General features: G+C 34.3%; 1 protein-coding gene and 1 long non-coding RNA gene across 3 annotated transcripts; one reads left to right on the top strand and one right to left on the bottom strand.

Moving 5' to 3' along the window:
• The first annotated feature begins 2,235 nt into the window (after positions 1-2,235).
• On the top strand, positions 2,236-12,420 carry LOC133696536 (anthranilate synthase beta subunit 2, chloroplastic-like). Of its 2 annotated transcripts, none has more exons than XM_062118751.1 (9): positions 2,236-2,608; positions 3,992-4,105; positions 4,215-4,375; positions 5,106-5,176; positions 5,307-5,344; positions 5,453-5,563; positions 5,745-5,844; positions 6,749-6,884; positions 11,818-12,420. In XM_062118751.1, exons 2-9 carry the CDS (start codon positions 3,997-3,999, stop codon positions 11,923-11,925), a joined length of 834 nt encoding a protein of 277 aa, XP_061974735.1. In that variant the 5' UTR covers positions 2,236-2,608; positions 3,992-3,996; the 3' UTR covers positions 11,926-12,420. The 2 variants fall into 2 exon arrangements, 1 of the variants encoding a protein (XP_061974735.1); XR_009842695.1 differs by lacking the exon at positions 2,236-2,608 and having other exon boundaries at positions 3,905-4,105; positions 11,818-12,002; positions 12,131-12,420.
• LOC133696538 (uncharacterized) lies at positions 10,537-14,089 on the bottom strand. Its single transcript, XR_009842696.1, has 2 exons — positions 13,429-14,089; positions 10,537-11,007 (listed from the first exon to the last, which is right to left on the bottom strand). It is a non-coding gene; the product is annotated as an uncharacterized LOC133696538 (long non-coding RNA).
• Positions 14,090-17,084: the final 2,995 nt, after the last annotated feature.

Raw genomic sequence — 17,084 nt, 5'->3', positions numbered from 1 at the left:
GTGGTAATTTAAGGGGCAATTGGTTCTTTTAGCAAATAAAGAAAATAATTAAAAAACAAAAATTTGCTACATACACACTAATAGATACTAATACGTGGAGACACCTGCATTCTTTAAATGGCATGTATTCAGCTGCTAAAAATATTTTTTTTAATTTAATTATTTAATAAAAAAAATTAATTTTATTTTTTATATCAATTTTGATCTTTATTGTTTTAGGTTTTTTATTTTTATCCTTATGCTAAATTGATTTTTTTCTTTTAATTTCACTATTTTATCTAATATAAACTTTATTTTATATTACAATTTTAATCATCGTTCTTTTAATTATTATTTTATTAATTCTTTTGTATAATTGAAATTATTGTTTAGAAACCAAGCTTTATGGTTTTTTCAAATAATATGCTTTATGTCTAATAACCCCGGTCATGAATTTGAAACTTTAACACGAGTTGATGTTTTTCATTAAAAAATTATGCTTTGTAATTCTCTCTATTTTTTCTATCGGACTATCTAATCTCGTAATCTAGGTCACAAATTTAGCATGATATCCCAAGCTGGTTTGGCCATGATTTACAATGTTACAGGTTTGTTATGCTAACTCGGATTTATCAGAGCTGTTTTTTAAGTCTTTTTTTACCTCAATTCATTCTTCCATATTTAATAGATTATGAATTAAGATGCCTTGTTTGTATTTTTTTGAAAAAAATATTTTTTCCTCAAGTTTTCTTGTATACTTTTCCTTTTAAATTTGATTTATTTATTGTTTTTTTTTCTAACTAAAATAAAATTAATTTATTCAACCCAGTCAACTATTTTTTTTCTAAATGAAAACAAATAAATGTGTTGCTGATGTATTTTCTAGAAGAAAAAAATCAATTATAAATTTAAAATATGATACCTATTAGTCACCACTTTATATATATATATTAAGATTGCGACATGTTAGCTGATGTTTTAAAAAAACATTGGGACAATGATAAACCAAATCTACTTGAGTAAATTCTAGTTAACTTGCAAAATTTATAACCTGAGTCATCGGACCGTGATAACTCTATAATAATAAAAAATTAACAAAAGAGTTACAAAACTCATTTCATAGACAATAAAATGTTGGAGGGTGAAATTGAAAAGAAAAATTCACTTTTAAAAAAATATAGCTTAAGTCAATCCTAGTAAACTAGCCAAGTTTGCAACAAAGATTATGAGAATGTGATAACCTTAATAAAATTAAATCAAAATGGATTATGAAGTCAAAATTTCAACCAACACAATATTGAGAAACAAAAATAAAAAATAATAAAGTTAGATTAAAAAAAAGATTGAAAAAAATAGCTTTAGTTGACCTTATAAACCTGCAATAAAGATCACTGGCTATAAAAAGCAATTTGAAAAAGATTATGATACTTAAGCAGACTATGTAATTCTAAAATTTATTTATTTTTTCAACTATGTCTATATCTTAAGTTACTCATCAATCAAACCTAAAACGAGTTACGGGTGCATCAAGGTTATAAAAGTAGTTAGCTGTTGTTATTGGCGATGATAATTGTTAAGTTTGTATTTTTTTGTTGTGTTTAAAAATATAGTTGCAGTCGTTTTTTAAAATGTATTTTTTTATAAATATATTAAAATAATATTTTTTTAAAAAAAATTATTTTTAACATCAACACAACACATGATCTGAAAACACCAAAAAAATATTAATTTGAAATAAATAAATTGGGTCATGCAGTATTTTTTTAAAAAAATGAATTTTTATTTTATTTTTTTATTTACTTCAAATTTTTTTTAAAAAATAGAGTTTTCATATTAAAAATATTTTTTTAAAAAATATTATCTTAATATATTTTTAAATAAAAAATATTTTAAAAAATAATTATATTCTCGAACAACCCTGTAAATCACTCAGTAACAAATTCACTGAGGATTTGGCGGTTGGTGCTAATTCCAGTGGGTCAAGTCTAAAAACATAGCGAACAGCCCAGTGGGCTAGCTACTATCTTAAAAACCAATAGTTTTCTGTTTGTTTGACGGAGAACTTTTTAAATATATATAATCGGTTTTTAAATGTTTTAATACAGTAAGAAATATATGAGCACGGAAATATATTTACCGACCATTTTTTCTTTTCCGGCTATAGAATGCATGGTACGGTTCATGAATCAGCACTAGTCTAGCTGTTCAGATAGAAGGGGCAAAAAAATTAACATTATCTATCCAGCAGCCATCATCATGCATGCATTGCAGGCTAGATTAGATAGAAGGGTGGCCTCAAATTTCTGTTTCTATATTTGCCACCTCTTGTACGGACGATGGATCTGTATCTCCTCCTTTGCTTTTCCCAACAACCACTTAATTTCATTATTGAAGGACTTTTGCAGATCAATGTAGCTTAAAGAAAGCAATCGCTGCTCCGCTCCAGAAAAAAAATGAGCAGGGAGAGGGTTTTATTTTTTCCTTCCGTCTTATATCTATTCACTTTGAATCGCCTCCATCCTGGCTTGACCGAAACAGCTCTCGGCGTTGCTCGTTCCTCCCATCCACCCATTTCGCGCTTTGCCTGAGTGCGCTGTCTCACATACTCTCTCCAAGAAGTTACACATTGGTATGCGATTCTTGATTCTCTCCTATCGCATCTCTCCATGCATCCATCCTTCACTCCCATCAACTGTTCGATGTTTTGCTTTTCATTACTAATAGCAGCGATTTTGAAATTCTAACGGAGCGTTCAAAGGAAGGGAGAAGGGCAGATTTGAGAATTAGCGTTTTAGCAACATGCCAACATGTATTCAACTAGTCCTCAACTCTTCTTTTGTAGGAAATATTAGGTTAATTAAATATTTTCTGTTTTTTTAGATTGTCTCATATATAATTGATTTTTAAATATTAATTTTATAAAAATTAAAACAGCATGTTTTTTTATTTATAAAAATAAATAAATTTATTTTATTTAAAGGAAGATTTATCTCATACAAATTTTAAGCGAATTTATATTTTTAAAAACCTCAACTTTATTTTATTTTTTACATTAAATTATAAATGGATATTATTACTAAACCCATCTCAAACGATTTTTTCTTCGTAAATAGACTTTATAGCCCGATCAATTAACATCAGTGGTGAGTAATTAATAATTAGTAGGACAGGAGAGGGTTGTGGTAGAAGATGAATTTTTTGCCCGAGGTGTTCAAGGATGACTTGAACGACTCCCATCACGGGGACTTTCCAAAGACAGAATATTAGTAAAAGTACTTGAACAAAGAAATAATATTTCAAAAGCCTGGCATTATTATTTTCTATACTATTACGATTGAGAGCAGCTTCACTTATGAACAGTGAAGTGAAGCTGTTTTTTTTTAATCCTAAAACTTCTTTTTGATGTAATCTTTTTGTAGCCTAATTAAATGAAATAAAGCTATAAATTGTGGTATAAAAAAAGAGTAAATATAATTTTTCTTTATTTTTAAATTAAACCATGTTTTTAGGTTGTTTTTTATCCATCAAATTAATTTTAAAATTAAGTTTGATAAAAGAGTTGAGTCTTGAATTGTTTTTTTAATTTTCAAAACACAATCATCCAGTCAAAAAACTAATATATACACTAGAGTCATGAAAATGAAGAAAAGAAAGAATTTTTAATGACACCCTTGAATATGTATATAAAACTAAAAAAAGACTAATGATATATAAATAAATTTTTCAATGGTAAATTAAGTGTATCAATCATTTATGTTAAAAGATTTTAGCTTTCACTCTTAAAATTTGTCTGCATATCATTTTTCATATATTAATAGATAATTTCTCATTTTCTTATTTTCATTTTTTGGATTACAGTTTGAATTCGTGATTGTTCGGAAAATCTTTCTTTTATTAGCTTGACATATATCACATAGTAGTACTAAGAAGCTCCAGCCTATTTCTTAATTGTTATGGGCAGCAGCTGAGAATCTAACAAATCTCTCCCTGTCTGTCTCTCTCCACTCTCCAGTGACAATGGGTGCTGCAAGCATGGTACGTCAAACCGCTTGCAATCAGTCGAAGCTCTCTCTTGCGCTCAAAACCCAGCATGCCTCTCCTTTAAATCTCTTCTCATTACCATCAAGTAACTTTCTCTACTCCTCTCTCTCTCTCTATTTCTTGCTTTTTAACCTCTCTGCGTTTATGTACGTAAATTTTACATGTAGGCTTACCGTTTTTTTATAATGTTCCAGGAGTGAGTTTTGGAGCAAAGAGCTTAAAAGGGCTAGTAGTAAAATGTTCGGAGGCTGCTGCAGAACTCAATTCCAGGGTTGTGGCTTCTAATGACAGGGGAATCAAGAATCCTATAATTGTCATTGACAATTATGACAGTTTCACTTATAATCTGTGCCAGGTTAGTTCTTTCTCTTCTTAGATTATTCACATGGCATTCGATAATTTCGAATTCTCTTCAATGTTAATTTGTTTTCTGGGTTCTTCTCTGTTTTAAAGATTTTGTGATCGTGTGGATCTTTAATTGTACCCCCTGTTTGGTTGCTGAGAAAATGCATTATGTAAATGGAAAGTAAATCACAGATTTTGTTTTCATAGAGGAATGGCATTTCTAATTGTGTGTGTGTGTGTGATATGGTTTTCATCATTTATAGAAACCAAAAACTGCACACGCAACGCATTCCTTGTTTGTTTATGACTACAGCGGTGAGCTTTTGTTTAAATGAAGTGGCAAAAAGTCGCAAGACATTGCTAAACATAGAAAGAAACTCTTTAATTTGAACATTTTCTTCAAATGACCTGACTATTGTCAACAATTGAGAATAGCACCAGTGATTTCACTTCGAAGTGGACATTGCTAGTGACTCCACATGTTAAAAAGAATCATATTCATTTATGTGATATGTCAAAGGAAAGCTATAACAAGTTTCCATCAAAATTATAGTTCTGGGAGAAAATTAGAAACTTTGTAAAGTCTTTAATCACTTCTGCAAAAGTGTTGGTGTCTATTGTTTCGCATGATTAATTCTTTTATACTGCTCTGTTTGATTGCTCTCCGTCTCTCTCTCATCAATTTGTTGAACTGATTTATAGATCAAAACATTGAACTCTGTTGCCTTTTGTTATTGAAGTATATGGGAGAGGTGGGCTGCCATTTTGAGGTGTATCGGAATGACGAGTTAACTGTGGAGGATTTAAAAAGGTAAGAATTTATTGTTATGTAGTTATCTGGCATTTGTTAGGTGTTAAATCCTATTTATAAGAGTGGATCACACATGAGGTGTTTGTTGTGTTCACCAGTTGCACTTGTCACCTTTCTCTTATTTTAACAGGAAAAAGCCAAGAGGCGTCCTTATATCCCCAGGCCCAGGTTAGTTTTTGCTAACGCGTTATCTTGAGTGCTTAGAATCAAAGTGCAGCAAGACCAAAACAAAATAAAGTTGAAAACTATATTTATGTATGTCATTTCCTTTTATAGGAACACCCCAAGATTCTGGAATTTCCCTACAGACGGTTCTAGAGCTTGGACCTACCGTGCCTTTGTTTGGTGTGTGTATGGGGTTGCAGTGCATTGGAGAGGCTTTTGGAGGTTACACTTCAAATCTTTTTGGCCATCTGCAAGTTTCATTGTTTATCTAGTTGTCCGATATTTGCTTTTGCGAGAATCATCAAGGAACTTGAACGATGTTCAAGATATTTTATTTTTAACACGCTGCAGTCTTCTGATTGAGTTTTCTTTACATAATACACAGTACATTGTTGCATTTCAGGAAAGATTGTGCGCTCTCCTTATGGTGTCGTGCATGGAAAAGGTTCTCCTGTGTATTATGACGAGAAGGGGGAAGATGGCTTGTTCGCTGGGTTCTCTAAGTAAGGAACTTTTGAGCAATTGATCTGACATTATTATCTTCTCTCTCTTTTTTGTTGCTGGCCTTGTCTGGCAAGTTACATTTGAAAGAATTGCTTAACTTGTTCATCTATCATGCGAATTACATCCTTATTTTGTGAGATCTGATTCATAATTCCAAAGTAAATGAAAAGGTTGCAAATTATAACGGTTACTAATTGTACTCACATGTTCATAAAATTCAAACTTTTTAATTAAAATGTTTTCAAAATGACAAAAAATAGCTGGGTTTCTTTGAACTTCAACATATAACCATGAATACAACATTTTACTGTATGATCATGAGACATTACTCACACTTTGAACGGCAATAAAACAATTGAATTCACAGGAAAGTGCAACCATAGAAAATTGGTGAAAGGCCGTGAGGCCCGTGACTACTTGCTGTAGGTTTGTCCTCATGAGTTGCCACAACCAAAATTTAGTTAGATTTACATTTGTATATGATGCAATCAGATTTACCTACATGCAAGTTGGCGATACTAGACAGATTTACCTCTTATTCAGTTATTTGCAAATAAAATAGCAAGGCCACAGGGAGGGGAATTTTTCTGTGGTTAATAAAATGGCTTTCATACTGGCATTCATCTTGACTCTTGCTTATATGCGTATTTGACTACATTAGTCAAGCTTTGTCCTTTCCTTACCTCAATTTACTGATGTATCGTAGTTGTATTTGGAGTACAAAAAATTAGCAAACATGTTGGACAAGGTCTGAACGTCTTGATTGTGTCCATATATGGTAATGGTTTGCCTCTATTAAATTAGAAACCCATGATTTGCCATAAGTTTCTCTCTATTAAATTTCATCTTGATTTTGTCCGTATATGGTAATGGTTTGCCTCGATATATGCATACCTTTTGCAGTCCTTTCACTGCTGGAAGATACCATAGCCTTGTGATTGAAAAAGAGAGTTTCCCTGGTGAAGAACTAGAGGTTACAGCATGGACTGAGGATGGCCTCATAATGGCTGCTCGCCATCGAAAATATAAGCATCTGCAGGTAATATATTCATTTGTTATCCACTTATTGGTAAATTGCCCTTTCATGCAATTATTTGACAGGTCTGAGCTCGGCATCCATATTTGCTTGCTTAGATGTAGAGTAGCACGAAATTTGTTGTGATCTGTCTTCTTCACTTGAAAGTCTTGCATATAGACTCGTGGCTTCATCTGCCAACAAAAAAGAAGAAATTTGGAATATTTAGAGTGAAACATTCTAGTGACTGTTTTCCTTTCTCCCCCCACCTTTCTTCAAGGAAAAACATGGTACTAGCGAGGGCAAGAAAATTGCTCTCTAACATGAAATAATGGACTTTCATAGTCATAGCTCTTACTTTAACATGATGGAGCTTGTTTTCCTTTACTCTCAAATTTGAGGGGAAAAAAATTATGGTTTGAGTCATTCCTTGATATTACCCGCTTGAAGGCATAAGATCAATTTGGTGAAGAAAAATGGAGATTTTATTTTATGGGATATGTCTTTCAAGCTATTTGTGAATTACCAGTTGACAGCTGTTATTTTAGAAATGACCCGTGTTAATGTTCAATCTATCAAGCTGTATGACTATAATCACTCATCGGATTGCCCAGAAACCTTCATGTGATCAGTATTCCTAGATCATTTTGCAACCTTTCGGTGGTGTTCCTTCCCCAACTTGTTCTACAGCTTATATGATTTATAAATGTTGTTTTCTTGATCAGTGCATGGTCTATTATATCACGAGCATACCAAAATTGATGTTGCTAGGATCTTACAAACTAGGGGTCTCGCATGGTGGTTAGAAAACAACATACGGTGAAACACAGAGGTGCCCCTTTCAGATTGTTGTATTAATATGCCAAAATCCATGCACACTCAGCCACATGGAGAAAAGACATGCTGGGGTTCTAGAAAAAAAAGAAATATACGATGGACTATTCCAAGATGTGTTTGTCCTTGGACTTGCTGATGACTAATGATTTCTTTATTTCAATTGGTTATATGGGTCCATCGACTTTCTTTTTATTGCTCTTACTGTTAGGATATTGGCATGCAAACCCGACAGGATAAAAGGCAAGGGATAGGATAAAATAAGAAATTAGATACACAAGAATTTACGTGGTTCACCCAATTTGGCTACGTCCACAGGCAAGTATAGAAGGATTTTGCTAAGTAATGCGGGAATTACAAGCTCTCCTTAACAATAGGAGAACAACTGAAATCTCTATTACTAGGAGAAAACACCTCACTTTCTATCTCACTAATACCTCATAACTTTGTGGGATTACTCTCTCTTCTTTCTCTCTACTTGCTCTCAAGTTTCTCTCTTGTGGTGTGTCTATAATGCTTGGATGCATTGCCTATTTATAGGCAAGCATCCACGCAAAAAACAAGGGGCAAGGCAAGTGGTACCAATTTGGTGCCTACAATTTTTGACTAAGGTGTAAAGGATGGCTTCACCTTCTCCCACCATTGTTGACTTAGGTGGCTGGCTTCACATTCAAGTCTTCAGGTAGGAGAATGTGAAGTCAGCCACCTAAGTCAACAATGGTGGGAGAAGGTGAAGCCATCCTTTACACCTTAGTCAAAAATTGTAGGCACCAAATTGGTGCCACTTGCCTTGCCCCTTGTCTTTTGCATGGATGATTTGGCTACGTCCACGGGCAAGTATAGAAGGATTTTGCTAAGTAATGCGGGAATTACAACCTCTCCTTAACAATAGGATAACAACTGAAATCTCTATTACTAGGAGAAAACACCTCACTTTCTATCTCACTAATACCTCATAACTTTGTGGGATTACTCTCTCTTCTTTCTCTCTACTTGCTCTCAAGTTTCTCTCTTATGGTGTGTCTATAATGCTTGGATGCATTGCCTATTTATAGGCAAGCATCCACGCAAAAAACAAAGGGCAAGGCAAGTGGTACCAATTTGGTGCCTACAATTTTTGACTAAGGTGTAAAGGATGGCTTCACCTTCTCCCACCATTGTTAACTTAGGTGGTTGGCTTCACATTCAAGTCTTCAGGTGGGAGAATGTGAAGCCAGCCACCTAAGTCAACAATGGTGGGAGAAGGTGAAGCCATCCTTTACACCTTAGTCAAAAATTGTAGGCACCAAATTGGTGCCACTTGCCTTGCCCCTTGTCTTTTGCATGGATGATTTGGCTACGTCCACAGGCAAGTATAGAAGGATTTTGCTAAGTAATGCGGGAATTACAACCTCTCCTTAACAATAGGAGAACAACTGAAATCTCTATTACTAGGAGAAAACACATCACTTTCTATCTCACTAATACCTCATAACTTTGTGGGATTACTCTCTCTTCTTTCTCTCTACTTGCTCTCAAGTTTCCCTCTTGTGGTGTGTCTATAATGCTTGGATGCATTGCCTATTTATAGGCAAGCATCCACGCAAAAAACAAAGGGCAAGGCAAGTGGTACCAATTTGGTGCCTACAATTTTTGACTAAGGTGTAAAGGATGGCTTCACCTTCTCCCACCATTGTTGACTTAGGTGGTTGGCTTCACATTCAAGTCTTCAGGTGGGAGAATGTGAAGCCAGCCACCTAAGTCAACAATGGTGGGAGAAGGTGAAACCATCCTTTACACCTTAGTCAAAAATTGTAGGCACCAAATTGGTGCCACTTGCCTTGCCCCTTGTCTTTTGCATGGATGATTTGGCTACGTCCACGGGCAAGTATAGAAGGATTTTGCTAAGTAATGCGGGAATTACAACCTCTCCTTAACAATAGGAGAACAACTGAAATCTCTATTACTAGGAGAAAACACCTCACTTTTTATCTCACTAATACCTCATAACTTTGTGGGATTACTCTCTCTACTTGCTTTCAAGTTTCTCTCTTGTGGTGTGTCTATAATGCTTGGATGCATTGCCTATTTATAGGCAAGCATCCACGCAAAAAACAAGGGGCAAGGCAAGTGGTACCAATTTGGTGCCTATAATTTTTGACTAAGGTGTAAAGGATGGCTTCACTTTCTCTCACCATTGTTGACTTAGGTGGCTGACTTCACATTTAAGTCTTCAGGTGGGAGAATGTGAAGCCAGTCACCTAAGTCAACAATGGTGGGAGAAGATGAAGCCATCCTTTACACCTTAGTCAAAAATTGTAGGCACCAAATTGGTGCCACTTGCCTTGCCCCTTGTCTTTTGCATGGATGCTTGCCTATAAATAAGCAATGCATCCAAGCATTATAGACACACCACAAGAGAGAAACTTGAGAGCAAATAGAGAGAAAGAAGAGAGAGTAATCCCACAAAGTTGTGATGTATTTGTGAGATAGCAAGTGAGGTGTTTTTTCCTAGTAATAGAGAGATTTTAGTTGTTCTTCTATTGTTAGAAAGAGATTGTAATTCCCACATTATTTAGTAAAATCCTTCTATACTTGCCCGTGGATGTAGCCAAATTGAGTGAACCATGTAAATTCTTGTGTGTCTAATTTCTCATTTTATCCCATCCCTTGCCTTTTACTCCCACTGGAGTCACGCTCCGTTGATCTTCCTCTTGACACTAACAATGCCTCTACTTTGTTTGAACTATTTCTGCTCCTATTTTCTTCTTCCAAGATAGCGGCTGCAACATCATCAAAGACTAAATAGTCTAAGAGGATATCATTGGTCAAGTTGATCATACGAATCAGGAAGACTTTGAAGTAGAAGCTCTGTATGTTCATTTTCCTCTATTTGTGGACTCAACGTAATGAGTTGTGAAAATAGAGTTCTTATTGTGTTGATGTGGTCAGTCACCACCGTGGTTTCTGCAATTCGAAGGGTATAAAGTCCACTTTAAGAAAATCTTATTGTGCAAAGACTTGGACTCGTATAGCTTTGTTAGAGTCTCCCATATCTCCTTAGCTGTTTTCTTCTCCGCCACACTTGATAATACTTCATCGGCTAATGCTAAATGTATGTTAGCAATAGCATTGTCATTCATCTCATTCCATTTTGCATTATCAGTGATCTCCGCGGGCCGATCCCCAATTGCTACTAAGCAATTCTCTTTCCTTAAGATTGCCTTGATTCTCATTTCCACAGTAAGAAATTGCTCCTATTGAATCTTTCAATCTCGTACTTTGCTGCCATTTTATTCACCATGATCTATTCAGCTATCACCGTTTCACTTATCTGCAACATATACAGAAATAATATCGTGTGAATAATACTTCACTAAGTAAGTTCCTAGGAAAGATTAGAGGGGTCACAAACGGTCTCGTTTAAAACTTAATCTCCTTAGACAGAACTTCCTATACTGTATTTAATCACCGCACTGACTTTCTTTATACGCCAACAGTAACGTATGTGAACAATACCGTATGTATGAATAGTGTTGTATAGGTGAATAGTGTCGTAGACATGAATAGTAACTGTATACACGAATAACTTTTTTGTATTAACAACACCAAGCAGAAAGCTCTGATACCACTATTAGGATACTAACATGCAAACCCGACAAGATAAAAGGTAAGGGATAGGATAAAATGAGAAATTAGACACACAAGAATTTACGTGGTTCACCCAATTTGGCTACGTCCACGGGCAAGTATAGAAGGATTTTACAAAGTAATGTGGGAATTACAACCTCTCTCTAACAATAGAAGAACAACTGAAATCTCTCTATTACTAGGAGAAAACACGTTACTTACTATATCACAAATACCTCACAACTTTGTGGGATTACTCTCTCTACTTGCTCTCAAGTTTCTCTCTTGTGGTGTGTCTATAATGCTTGGATGCATTGTCTATTTATAGGCAAGCATCCATGCAAAAAACAAGGGGCAAGACAAGTGGTATCAATTTGGTGCTTACAATTTTTTACTAAGATGTAAAGAATGACTTTATCTTCTCCCACTATTGTTGACTTAGGTGGTTGGCTTCACACTTACAGGTAGTAAGGTCTTTATAAGATGCTATTGAAAATGTTTGAAATTTTTGCAGGGGGTGCAGTTCCATCCAGAAAGCATCATAACATCTGAAGGCAAGACAATTGTTAGGAATTTCATCAAAATGGTAGAGAGAAAAGAGGCTGAATCTGAGAACTTCTAGCATGTCAAGAATCAAGATATACAGTGAATAAAAGGGAAAAAAAGAGGAAGCAGCAGAAACAGTGGACCTTTGGGCTGGTAGTTCTGTTTCTTCCATATTCTTACTGTGTGGGTTTTAAACCAGTACTTATTTTTTTGTACTTGATGTGTAGCTTTTGGACTGGCATTTATTTATTTTTCATGCACAATTTTATCTCTGATTGAAGCAAATAGCAAGTGGCTCGTTGCATGAATACGTCGAATCAGCATAAGGAGTCCCCTCTTTATTGGGAAAAGAACCTGCAAGACTGAATTAGCTCTCGCACACGCACACCCATGTGATCACGAAGTCCCACGAGAGGGATTCATTCTGGTTTGCCTCTTTTGTGGAGTTCTACACTTAGTTTTGGAACCTACTGCTGATAGAGATCTGTTTCCAAAGACTTGTTATTGAATATGACTAGCTTAATGCAAGTACTTATATAAATAATCAATAAACTTTAGCATTATTGGGTTTTTTTCTCCCTTTATTATTGAAATTTTAAGCTTGTTTCGTCCACGGTGAGAGCAGGATTCAGGTTACTCCTCTCCCCACATACCCACAGGTATATGAAGTTTCGTTTAGGACATTTTCCCGTTAATTTCCCTTGTATTGATGGTTGAAATAAGCCGTGCTTTTTTAATCAGATTAATTTTATTGAATTTGAATTTGAAATAGGAAGGTAAAAAGGGTGTAAAAATCACACAACAAAGATCATTAACCAGCCTTGCTAAACATCAAAACATGAATTCATAACGTTTAAACTTGACAGCGAGAAGGATGATCGAATTTGAATTACCACAAGAACCAATTGCTGTTCTAGATAACTTGGGATGGCAACTGGGGTCGGTCTGCCTAAGGAGGTGTTCAATTCAATCAAGAGTGATTAACACTGCTAAAGAACAGAAATTGTAGACATGTTGTGCTCAAACATGGAGTGAACTAGTCTCTGCAAAGGAGTTATTCACAATAGTAAGCATCGTGGAGGAATATGCAGGTACCATATCATATTGGAACATTTAGTACGAGTACCTTCACACTAATTAAGGCAGCTTCTTGTAGGAATAGGATACAATAGCATGGTCAATCTACTATATGTGTTCAAAATTCTACCAGAGCTGAACATTCTTGTGAGTTGTGTGGACCTGTTAGAACGCAGATAATCCGGTAAAACGCAAATATATTGAGTTAAACTGCCTATTATTATTAATCTGTGATCTGTATCTAGACAACTTATTCGTGAGTATCTTGAGCAACCAAAACCTATCCAAAAATTGACATGAACTATCAACAGAAACAGCAAGAACGACACGAAAAGATGGATTATCGGCAGCTTCATTATAAACCAGGGAGAAATAGGAGGAGGACAAGCTACGCCATTAGCAGAGCACACTCAGCCCTTTACAGAAAACACACCAAGCCAACAAAACATTTCTGAATTACCCATATTAATCACCATCGTGCAACAAAAAAGTGGAAGATTACCTGCATGATTGATAAATCAGATACACGACTCCCGTCTCTAATTTTAGAGCACACTTGTCGTCTTCTAACGCAGCGTGCTTAGACCAGACCTGAAGGAAAGGGAGAAAAATAAAGAGAGGGATACAAGAGGCGATTGCTTTCTATGTTTTCTGTTGTAGGTGGAGAGAAAGGCGAAGGTGGACTGGTTTCCTTCTCTATGTGTCTCATGAATGCTGCTGCTTCTGCTTGTTTTCAACAACAGGCGTTGTTTGAGGGCTTATGTTTTTGGGTTGGACTGGACTTACATCATCAAAGCTACTTTTAATCCCAAGGAGATAGACTTTTTTTTTTTTTTTTTGTAGCAACTGGAGAGAGAAAAAATTATCCTTCGAACTTAAAATTGACAATTGAATCGGCACTTGAAAAAAACTTCAAAAATATAAAGGAAAAGTTGTTCCGGATTTTGTTTTTCTGAATGAAAGATTTAAATTGAATCTGAAATTGAGTGCAAGATTTAGTAACAAAGATCAGTATATCATGTCTTGACAAGTTCATAGCCAAACTGAATGAAGAGATGACGGCCTTGTTCCACAAGGGAAACGACATTTCTTCGATTGGCTTGAACTTGAACCCTAGAGCTCCAAGATGACTCACCGAGAGGTATGTTGTGGTCGAAATCATCCCTTGCTCGAACGGTAGAAGAGGATGACGTGAGAATCAAATGTTTAAATAACTGTTTGGATTGTTTTTATTTAGAAATATATTAAAATTATATTTTTTTTATTTTTTAAAATTTATTTCTGATATCAGTACATTTAAACAATTTAAAAATATAAAAAAAATATCCAAACTCACATAATATGTTTTTATAAAAAACCAAATGTGAGAGTAATATGAACGGATTATTATTGTTGTTATTAATGTAATTATAGATTTGGATTTTTAATTAATTTTGTTCCTCTAATTAAAACCTTCCTGTACACAAAATGGTCAGGCCCATTGATGCATTCATTCCAAACAATATACAAAGGCCTCTTTAGCAAGATGACAAGGCCCATCGATGGAGAATGAAGCGGCCTAGGAAGACCTCTTCCAACCAAGGTTTGTCAAGTAACCTAGTCATTCACACTCATAATATTCACTGAAGGAATATAGTTTTCCTCGAGACCTTTCTAAGCTTCTAACCCTGTATAAAAATAAATAAATAAATAAATAAAACGATCAAATGCACCACGATTGAATACAAAGAGGAGCAGAGCAGTGTTGAATGCTCGTTTTTCCTTGATCAATAGTAGTTTCTGAAAAATTGACAATTTTTTTTCCTATTTCAAACTAATAAATAGCATTTGATATATAATGGAAGAGCAATGGAATTTACTTTTCCAAATTTTGTTCAGCAATACTGGCATGAAGAGTTTGCAAACCATTCTGACAGCAGAAATAAGAGAAACAGTTAAGGAGTGGGAAACCATTTTCTGAGTCAAGATCACACCAGAAAATATTTCCCAGCAGAAGCTAGTGACAAAATTATGAACATAAAAAGTATTATTTCTTAAGCTTAGAGTAGGAGCCGATTGATAATATCATTTCCCGACCTAGACTAGAAAGGCGATCATATAATTTGTAACAATTTACAGGCACCACACATGATTTCTATGATTGATAGAAAAGTTGCTTTTGATGAGACTAAAAATCTTGTGGTCAAGATCGTTTAGTTAATTACAAAAATTAGTAGGCAAGTGTGGCAGGAACTGTGCGAGTAAATTGACTCAGATTTTATTTATGATTCATCCAGGTCCGAGATGGCCAGCCATGCGACATTGGAGGGTCAGATAAGCAAGAAAACAACTTTTATTCAAATGTTCTCCTTCCCACATGAATTTTAGAGGAAAAGAAAAGGTGATGAGTGCTTGTGATGTTTTTTGTGAAGCTGGTTATCATTTTCCAGCTGTGACACCGATATCAAAACCCCTGTGGTTAGAGGCATCAAAGACTTTCATAAAAACCACGTCTCTAGCTTTTTCATTATGGCCATGGATCTTTTCCTTGCAACTGAACTTTTAAAGCGAAAGGCTAAAGTCTTATTGCTTACTGTTACTGTCTCCTTCTCTATACCCAACCTTTGGAATCCCAGCTTACTGATACGTGGAGGTATGCTCCCCGTATCTTCAAATCATGGGAAAACTGTAAAAGAAAATAATTCTTGTTTTAATAAATATAACAATTGATATATTAATAGTTTATATGAAAAATTGTTAAAAATGAAAAGGTATTTTTATCTAACAAAACGAAATCTAAAAATAACTTATTTCGTTAAGAAAATATAATAATTATAGTTAAAACCAAGCACTTAATTATAGAAATTGTGAAGAATAAACAGGTAATTTCATTTTATGAAAATCAAATCCAAAAATAACTTATATCATTAAAAACAAATATAATAATTATAGTTAAAATCAAGCTAGATTGCATAAATTTTGCAAGATGCCTTTTAATCCTTTATTTTTTGTTAAAATAATTTCCCACAAATCTGTACTTCAAAGTTTAAACCTGCTTTACGGGATGCCTTTCTTGAGTCCATTACCATTAGTTTGTAGTGATGATGCCATTGGCAACGAAGTTAGTAATCTTGCAGCAGTTTTTGTGCCATTCTGTCTTGAAAAGAATTGGAAAAGATTCATGGATCAATTAATATTCTTGGAGTGAAACGATGAGGCTGCGTCTGACGGACAGGCCTCCGAGTTTCTGAGACAAGGATCTATCCGTTCCTACAAGGTTTATGATCAGTAAGAGATTCCCCGAAGTCAGCAAACATGATATACTTCATTGTCTCGTAATCTTGGATACGATCACCTTGCATCAATTTGGCATTCTATACCTTATTAATATTTCCCTGTTGATTTTTTTTTTAATTTGAACAGAGTGTACTATGGTGTCTAAGAAATTATAAAAATTCACAAACAAATTGTAGTAATATATTTTACAATTCTTTTTTGATAAAAAAAAACACATTTCTTTATTAATGATTTAAACTAAACAAATACATCACTGTTTTTATACCATGATAATACAAAAAAATTAAGATTGAAATATATTGCCCTGCTGATGATAGCATTTGATTTTTTTCATGAACTCGTTCAAAAGCTCAATAGAACTCCATGACAAAAAAAAAAAAAAAAAGAGAGATTTCTAAGCACCACCAATCAACCGTGTAGATTAATAAGGGAATGAGTTGCATCGTGTTGATGAAAGATTTCTTCCTCTGGAATTGTTTTAAACCGTCAAAAAAACAAGAGAAAATCACCATAGTTTAGTAAAGAAACATCAAAATCTTATTAAATGAATTGTACGTTGTAGTAAAATCAAGAGAAACTTCCAATACAAATCAAATCTAAATCTTTATCCTAAAGAATAGAAAAGGAAAAACAAAAGAGAAAAGAATGATGGAAAAAAACAATAAATGAAGGGCTTGTTTTGTTTTTTTGTGTGTTTTAAAAGTATATTTTACTTGAAAAATTATTAAATCTAAATTTTCAATGTTTTTTTATTTTTTAATGTGCTAATATAAAAATTTTAAAAAAATATTTTAACACATCTTCAAACAAAGCATACTTTTAAAAAACATCTAACAAAAAAAACACCACAACACAATTAAAGCAATAAAGCCAGTGCCCTAA

This window comes from Populus nigra, chromosome 6 (assembly GCF_951802175.1).
Source record: "Populus nigra chromosome 6, ddPopNigr1.1, whole genome shotgun sequence".
NCBI classification, from domain to species: Eukaryota; Viridiplantae; Streptophyta; class Magnoliopsida; order Malpighiales; family Salicaceae; genus Populus; species Populus nigra.
The sequence above is the reverse complement of the archived record's forward strand: the minus strand, read 5'-3'. Positions and strand labels throughout refer to the sequence as shown.

Coding starts and splice junctions, on each gene's coding strand:
- LOC133696536 (XM_062118751.1), top strand. CDS start 3,997: ATGGGTGCTGCAAGCATGGTACGTCAAACCGCTTGCAATCAGTCGAAG. Junction 4,376..5,105: donor TCACTTATAATCTGTGCCAG/GTTAGTTCTTTC, acceptor TTGTTATTGAAG/TATATGGGAGAGGTGGGCTG. Junction 6,885..11,817: donor GAAAATATAAGCATCTGCAG/GTAATATATTCA, acceptor AAATTTTTGCAG/GGGGTGCAGTTCCATCCAGA.